A 7994-nucleotide genomic window follows, 5' to 3' on the forward strand; every position below is an offset into this window, starting at 1 on the left:
GAGAGAAGTTGGTGGCCCCCAAGAGATTATTCTCCAAGGGAATGTGGCCCTTGACAGAAGCAGGAAAAGGCTGCTGGCCCCTTAAATAAATGTAATGTGCAACACTACCACATAATAAATGTAATAAATAAATGTGATGTGCAACACTACTACAATGAAGCTGATCAGTGCAAAGTTTTGCAATGCGAGGCCGCATTACTCACTTCCAGTCAAGAGAGGTTTGCAAGACAGAGCCATATTTGACTCACAACAATCCAGCAGAGCCAACAAAATTCTCAGAAACATGAGCAAACCCACCACTATGGGATGAGTGAATTATTCCTTCAAAGCCAACAGCTTTGATGTCACCACTCCTCTTCCTTGCGTCCAAGTTCGATTGAATAAAGGAATGTGCTGCTGACCAGATGTCTGTTGCCTGGAGTCGGTGACACCAGCACTCAATGATCTGCACAGAATAGACTTTGCATGGAGCACCTTTTCTCTTTCCCCTATGGTGAGCCGTGATCTCATCTAGGTGACCAAGCAGTGGATTTTTTTTCTTTAAAAATGAAGTTAGTTGTTATTGTTTTCCCTCTAGGGCCACGGTTCTCAATGTGGGACACACGCCCCACAAGGGTGCAATGTGATTTTTAAGGGGGGCAATTCGAGAATGAGTTATTAACAGTGAATGGCCTTTTAGGCTTCCTCCGTGTGAATAGGAGTTCACTTTTTGAATAATAAGAATAATATGTCAAGGTGGGTGCATCAGGGTTTTAGAGATACAGTGGTACCTCCGGTTACATACGCTTCAGGTTACAGAAGCTTCAGGTCTATACAGACTCCGCTAACCCAGAAATAGTCCCTCGGGTTAAGAACTTTGCTTCAGGATGAGAACAAAAATTGTGCTCCGGTGGCGCGGTGGCAGCGGGAGGCCACATTAGCTAAAGTGGTGCTTCAGGTTAAGAACAGTTTCAGGTTAAGAACAGACCTCCAGAATGAATTAAGTTCTTAAACCGGGATACCACTGTACTTAGGTGGTGCATGGGTAAAAAAAATGTTGGGAACCACTGCTTTAAGGCTATTGATGTTCCATTATTATTATTATTATTATTATTATTATTATTATTATTATTATTATTATTTTATTGTTTATACGCCACCCACCTGACTAGGTTGCCCCAGTCTGGGCGGCTCCCAACAAAATATTAAAAACACAGTAAAACATCAACCAATACAATAGTTTTATCTGTTTGACATCTGATGGGAGAGCGTTCCACGGGGAGGGTGCCCCTGCTGGGAAGGCCCTCTGCCTTGTTCCCTGTAACCTCACTTCTCGCAGTGAGGGAACCACCAGAAGGCCCTCAGAGCTGGACCTCAGCATCCGGGCTGAGCAATGGGGTGGAGACGCTCCTTCAGGTATACAAGGCCAAAACCATTAAGGGCTTTAAAGGTCAGCACCAACACTTGGAATTGTGCTCGGAAACATACTGGGAGCCAGTGCAGATCCTTTTGGACCGGGGTTATATGGTCCTGGCGGCTGCTCCCAGCTGCCGCATTCTGTATTAGCTGTAGTTTCCGAGTCACCTTCAAAGGTAGCCCCAAAGGTAGAGTGCATTGCAGTAGTCCAAGTGGAAGATAACCAGAGCATGCACCACCCTGGCAAGGCAGTCCGTGGGCAGGTAGGGTTTCAGCTGGTGTACCAGATGGAGCTGGTAGACAACCACCCCGGAAACAGAATTAACCTGAGCCTCCATGGACATGTTCATTGGTTTCATCACAACTCTTCTTGGTGTCTAAGTTCAATTTAACAAAGCAATGTACCAACCAGATGAAATGAGCTCCCGTGACCCACAAAGTTTAGGGATCCCTGAACCAGATACTGTGATCTGCCCCCTTTTGCCATTGGTTCAAGATCCTAGTGACGACCTACCACGGCCCAGGTGCAACAGACCTGAGAAGCCATCTCCACGCCTAACGTTCTACCATTGCAGCCTTTAAGTTTCAGGGTGGTGTTCCTGCTGCATTCACCATCTATGCACCAAGTTAGGACTGCAGAGAAGTTTGTTTGATGGTGGCTGGGCCTCTCAGCATCGCGACCTTCTTCCCGCAGAGACTCCCCAAAGCCCAAATGTGACAACAAAGGCAAGTGTGCAAAAATGAAGTAACCGCGTGGAATATTCTTTCCAGGACTGTCCCACTTTGGACTGCAGGTTGGGGAACTAGAACCACAGAATTGTAGAGTTGGAAGGGACCGCAAGAGTCATCTAGTCCAACCCCCTGCAATGCAGGAATTTCAGCTAAAGCATCCATGACAGATGTCCATCCAACCTCTGCTTAAAATTCTCCAAGGAAGGAGAGTCCACAACCTCCTGAGGGAGACCGTTCGACTGTCAAACAGCTCTTACCATCAGAAAGTTTTTCCTGATATTTAGTCAGAATCTCCTTTCATGTAACTTGAAGCCATTGGCCTCCGGAGAAGGAGAAAACTGAGATCTTCAGATGAAGGGCAGTATACACATTTAATAAAGAAATAACCTGGAAGGGCGCTTTTTCCCAGGGTGGACCCAAACCTGAGTCTGGACTCACAGCCCTTCCAAAGCCCTTTCTCAGAAACATGAATATTCCAGTCACCTCAAGAGTGGGGAACCCACAACCCTCCCAATGTTGCTGAACTACAACTCCCATCAGCCCCTGCAAGCATGTCCAATGGGCAGGAGTGATGGGGGTTACGATACAATATGATACGATGATACAGTAATCTTTATTGTCATTGTCCCATACAGAACAACGAAACTGAAAAAATCTACACCAGACATTCAAAAACCAACAAGCCTACTATCCCAGCCTGGTTAGCCCCCTAAAAACTCTGATACCCCATAATTAAATATAATATACTCCCATAGAGACTACCTTACCTTGTTGTTTAGCAACACCCGGAGAGTCAAAGGTCCCCCACTCCTGATCTGGAAGAACCACAGGTTCTTAATTTTTGCTCTTTCTGGTTCTTAGGTGGCATAAAATCACAAAGGCCCTGAAAATGTATATACAATGCCCCCTCTTTTTTTCATAGTTTAAAACTTGAATATATGCAAGTTTTGAACATAAATGCATATAGAACATACTCTTGTTCTGAATTTCTCCACTGCCACCAAGACTTTCCCCCCACCAACCGCTGAAAGCAAAAGCACCACCTAAAAATTCATAAATAGTACCTACAACTCTCCCCACCCTCCCCAAGATCAACGATATTTCGGAGTGGGGGGAGGAGAATGCTCAAAGCCTTTGTGAGTAATTCCATTTCAGCAGATTTTCAATGCCATTTAAATAAAAAGATCCCCCCCCCAAAGTGACAACACACTGACAGAACACATCTCATATTATCTCCAGGGTTTAATAACAGGCCAGATAAGACTTCCATGGGTCCGTGGGAATGATAAATGAAAGCAGCTCTGGCCAAAATCCATAAAAAAGCCCTTTCCATTTCAGCAAGCCTTCAGATTGCAGTGCTATGCATGTTGCCTTTAAGTCCAATGAACATAAAGGGGCTTGTTTCTGTGTAACCATGCATGGGACTGAATTGTTAGCCATTTTCACCTGTCCCCATACAAGACAGCCATTGATGTTGATTCATACCCGACAAAGTACAAATCTTACTTATACCTGTCAATATAGCTAGAACGGAACGGCTGTGCTGCACGTAAATGAGTGGCAATTTTACTAAGTGCATCGCAAAAGCAACCTATGCTTGATTAATCATCGCATTTTCATTTGTATCCCCTGCCTGTCTTTTCTATAATTTGGTGGGGGTTTTTTAAAAAAGAAACACACACATGCTTCTTGCAGCTGAGCAATTATATCCATGCAGCCATCCCGTGAAGGACTGGTGTGTCAACATCTGCCTTTTGTCCCTGAATTTCTCCTCTCTGCTCCTGATGAGAAAGCTCCCAGCTCCAATTTGCATCCCTTTCTAGAGCCATCTCTCCAGTATCTCCAACGTCAACAGTGCAAGGAGGGGAAGCAGGCAACCAAGATGTCTTAGCTGTGCAGCCTTGCACTTTGAGCATCAAATGGAAACAGAGGAGCTGGGATCTACAGAGGCGCTTCTAATCTAAAACCAGGCAGGGGAGTAGGAGAAATGAAGGGGATGATGAGAGTGAAAGCCATGGAGGGGTGAGATATAGTTGGGTCTGTGTACCATTCAGCCCGAGATAGTGCTACAGTGAGACCCAAGGCAGGAGCAAAGCAGTGAGCAATTCTGCTCCACAGATCTGAGCCAAAAGGGAATCGCATCTGCTGTACATACAGACATTCAACATACAAGTCCTTGCTCCTTTGCACATGGGACAAAAGGATGGAGCATTTGCTCCACACTAAAATTGGGAAGAAAAAGACACTGTGTTCCAGCAGGCATAATCTTGGGCAAAAAACGGGACTGGGGTTTTATCCCTGCAGCTGCCTAGGCCCAACCGGTTGTATAAAAGCTCCCCATCAGAAGAGAAACAGTTTCCCCATCTGTACATTGGGACCAGTGGCGAGGATGATAATAGAGCCTGGCAGAAGCTGGGCAGCATCATCATAAGAATCCCAAAATGCTGTCTCAACAGTAACTTTGATTTACTGCATGAAGCCCTTGGGGAGACGGTACACGGCAAGTCATTCCCTCCCCCCTTGCAATTATTCCTCCAATTGTTTGCAAAGAAAGTAACATGACTGATAGCAGGTAGCTGTCATTTGGCTGGAAGCGGAGGGGAGGGGAGATGAAGACACAAGCAAACAGGCTCTGAAATGAAATGAACATTTATCCACTAGAGCAGGCCAAGCACCCTGCCAGAGGCAGCTAGACCTGTGTCTTTTTCAGAGAGAGATACAAAAACAGGGAAAGCTGGCGATGCCCAATCCTGGGGGTCTTGCCTTTGAGATGATGGAGATTGGTCCTCAATAACCCAAAAACTAACTGCAATCCAATCTTGCGCTCCCCTGAGCCTACCAATGCGAGCGGTCTGCCATCGCAACATACAATAACAATGAGTTCCACAGGTAACTGATGCATTGTACAAAGCACTATTCCCTTTCGTTTTGTTTCTTTAGATATGCAGTTTACCACTTTCAATGGATGGCTCCCTCGTTTGTTTGGGTTTTCTTTGTTTTGTTTTGTTTTTAGATTAGCGAGAGGGTGAGTCATTTTTTCTACCCTCCCGTCTCTTCCTCCTCACCCCCCTCCCCGGTTGTTGCTACATCTCTCACCTTTTTTTCTGTTTTTACCCAATGATGGATCGATGGCTTAGCAAAGCTTAATGGACACGTGTCTCCCCAACCCCCACCCCTGCAAGCAAAGCAGCCTGGCGCCAGAATCGAGGCCCAAAACTAACTGGTTATGGCAGGGTTTTGGGGGTTTGGGGTTGTTGTTTTTAAGAGTAGCAAACTGGCGAGTAACCCTACCGCGCAAACAGCAGGGGGAACTGGCACAAATCGGTGCACGGGAAGGAATGGGAAATAGGTAGCAGTGCCTTGCCTATTCATCTCTTTGCAGCTTGCAGATACAGCTTGCAGATAGCACTTCCGTCCAGATACAGCCAAGAGAAATAGGTAGGATGGGAGAGAGAGGGGGGGGGGCTATGGTAGGCGATCTCCAAGGATGGACGGCAGAAGGGTAGGTGGCTAGGCAGATATTTACAACTGGAGATCTCCCGACTAGGTACCTAGGTGGACTGAACGATAGATGGAAGGAATGGCACAGCAACGGATGGAGAAGAGGAAGAGGGAGGGATGCTGCTGTAGAAAAAGGTTGGGAATGCTGCAAGGAAAGAAAGAATAGATGGAGGTGGATGGAGAAGGGGGAATTGGCTGGGAGGAAGGAATCCTAGATGGAGGGGCCCGTGGCTGGAGGGGGCTAAGGGATTGGAAGGAGGGTTTTTCAAAGGGTTATCGATTAAAGGGGTGCGGGCGCCTTTCGGCTTGCCAGAAGAGATGTGGAGGCAGCGGAGATGGAATGGAGAGATGGTCCTACGCGGCTGGAGCGGTGGTGGGTCTTAAGGCGGCCGCCCCCACCCCCACCCCAGTTGAGACCACTACCACCACCTCCCGCCCGTCCGCCGGCTCCCTTTACTCACACGTAAGCGTGGTAGATGAACGCCCAGCCTCGGGGCCTCTCGAGCACGTTGTAGAGGAAATTCTGGAGCTTGCGGTAGAAGGCGTTCCTCTTGGGCGGCTTGCCGGAGACGGCCGAGCGGGGCTTGCTGAGGATGGAGCCGCGCTTGCTGCCGCCCTCGGGGCCGGCGATGAGCAGCGCGCCGTCGCGGGTGGAGTCCGGCGCGCCGGGATCGAGACCCACGAAGCCCACCTTGAGCTTCTTCTCGCCCGACGCGCTCGGGTACACGCCTCCGTTGCGCGATTTCTGCACCATCCTGCTTTGGGGGGGGGGGGTTGCGATGGGGCGGCGATGGGGAGGGGACGATGGGGAGGGGGGTCTCAGAGGGGCTGCGAGGGGGGAGCAGGAGGAGGGTGAGGAGGGCGGAGGGGCTGCCCCGGGCCGGATGGGGGCCGTGGCATGGCGGGGGTTGCGGGGAGCGGTCGGCGAGGAAGAGGCGCGGAGGAGGGAGGAGGAAGAAGAGCGGGCGCTGCGGCGGAGGATGCCGCAGCTTCCCCGCGCTGCCGGAGGAGCGGAGGGGAGGGAGGCGGCGGCGGGTGGCCGGGAGGGGGAGCGGCGTGGAGGGAAAGCGAGAAAGAGCTTCTGCAATCTGGGCAGCCCACTCTCCGCCTGCTTTTGGCGCAGCTCCGCCCCGACGCCGGCGGTGCCGCCCCGCGCCCCCTCCCTTAACCCTTCCTGCGCCTCTCTCCGGCTGCCGGCAGCCTTGGCAACGGCGCAGGCGGGGGGGGGGGCGGGGGAATCACACCATCAAAATATTCTATTCAAATATACCGTCGATATTTGAATAAAATATTGGGGGGCCCAGGTAAGGCTCTCACCACATGATCGATCAGGCGTCCATGCACACCATCTGAATGGCAATGCCAATCAACTTGGGGGGGGCTAGCCCCTTCAAATATTTTATTTTGGGGTGGCAAAGGAACCGTTGCGCATCATCCAACTGCTAGGGGTCGAGGTTTCTTGCCCCAGTCCAATAAAGTCGTCCCCCCCCCCGCTCCGTTGATGGGCAAATGATATGTGTACGCCACGTCATGTGATCAGTTATTCAGGGCTGAGCTTACCTGGTTTCCCCTCCCCCCAATATTTGATTCAAGTTGGCACCCCTGGACCTCGGCCCCTAAGTGTTGGTTCCTATGCACAGAATAATAGAATTGTAGTGTTGGAAGGGACCCTAGGGTCATCTAGTCCAACCCCCTGCAATTCAGGAATATTTTGCCCAGTGTGGAACTCGAACCCACGACCCTGAGATTAAGAGCCTCATGCTCTACCAACTGAGATCCTGGTGGTCCCTTCCTACTCTACAATTTTATGAGCACAAAGCACAATCCTCCAACGACCTTATTTAAAGAAACCAGAACCTGGGTTCTGCAGAACTGACACTCGAACTCAGGTCGCAAGGGAGAAATGTGCTAAGAAGAAGAAGAAGAGTTTAGATTTGATATCCCGCTTTATCACTACCCTAAGGAGTCTCAAAGCGGCTAACATTCTCCTTTCCCTTCCTCCCCCACAACAAACACTCTGTGAGGTGAGTGGGGCTGAGAGACTTCAGAGAAGTGTGACTGGCCCAAGGTCACCCAGCAGCTGAATGTGAAGGAGCAGGGAAGCGAACCCAGTTCACCAGATTACAAGTCCACCGCTCTTAACCACTACACCACACTGGAAGGCACACTTGGCAAATCCACACTGTGATCAACTCCCACCCGAAAAACAATGTCCCCACTGTGGAAGGACGCGTGGATCCAGAATTGGCCTCCACAGTCACTTACGGACTCATTGTTAAATCTGAGTTTATGGAAGACAATCTTACTCAGCTATGAGTGATCACCAAAGAAAAAGAATAAATTATAATAAATTTTTATTTATACCC

General features: G+C 49.4%; 1 protein-coding gene across 7 annotated transcripts in view; it reads right to left on the reverse strand.

The window, feature by feature from the left end:
• KCNQ2 (potassium voltage-gated channel subfamily Q member 2) overlaps positions 1–6729 on the reverse strand; it is a 137488-nt gene extending 130759 nt beyond the window's left edge. For 3 of the 7 annotated variants that reach the window (XM_077929372.1, XM_077929371.1, XM_077929376.1), the window contains exon 1: positions 6090–6724. In XM_077929372.1, the coding sequence (XP_077785498.1) occupies positions 6090–6382 (293 nt within the window). In that variant the 5' untranslated portion in view covers positions 6383–6724. Of the gene's footprint in view, positions 1–6089 lie in introns of all 7 variants that reach the window. The other 4 variants (XM_077929374.1, XM_077929373.1, XM_077929375.1 and 1 more) reach the window with 3 other exon arrangements.
• Between the last annotated feature and the right edge of the window lie 1265 nt (positions 6730–7994).

This window comes from Podarcis muralis, chromosome 5 (genome assembly GCF_964188315.1).
Source record: "Podarcis muralis chromosome 5, rPodMur119.hap1.1, whole genome shotgun sequence".
NCBI lineage: Eukaryota > Metazoa > Chordata > Lepidosauria > Squamata > Lacertidae > Podarcis > Podarcis muralis.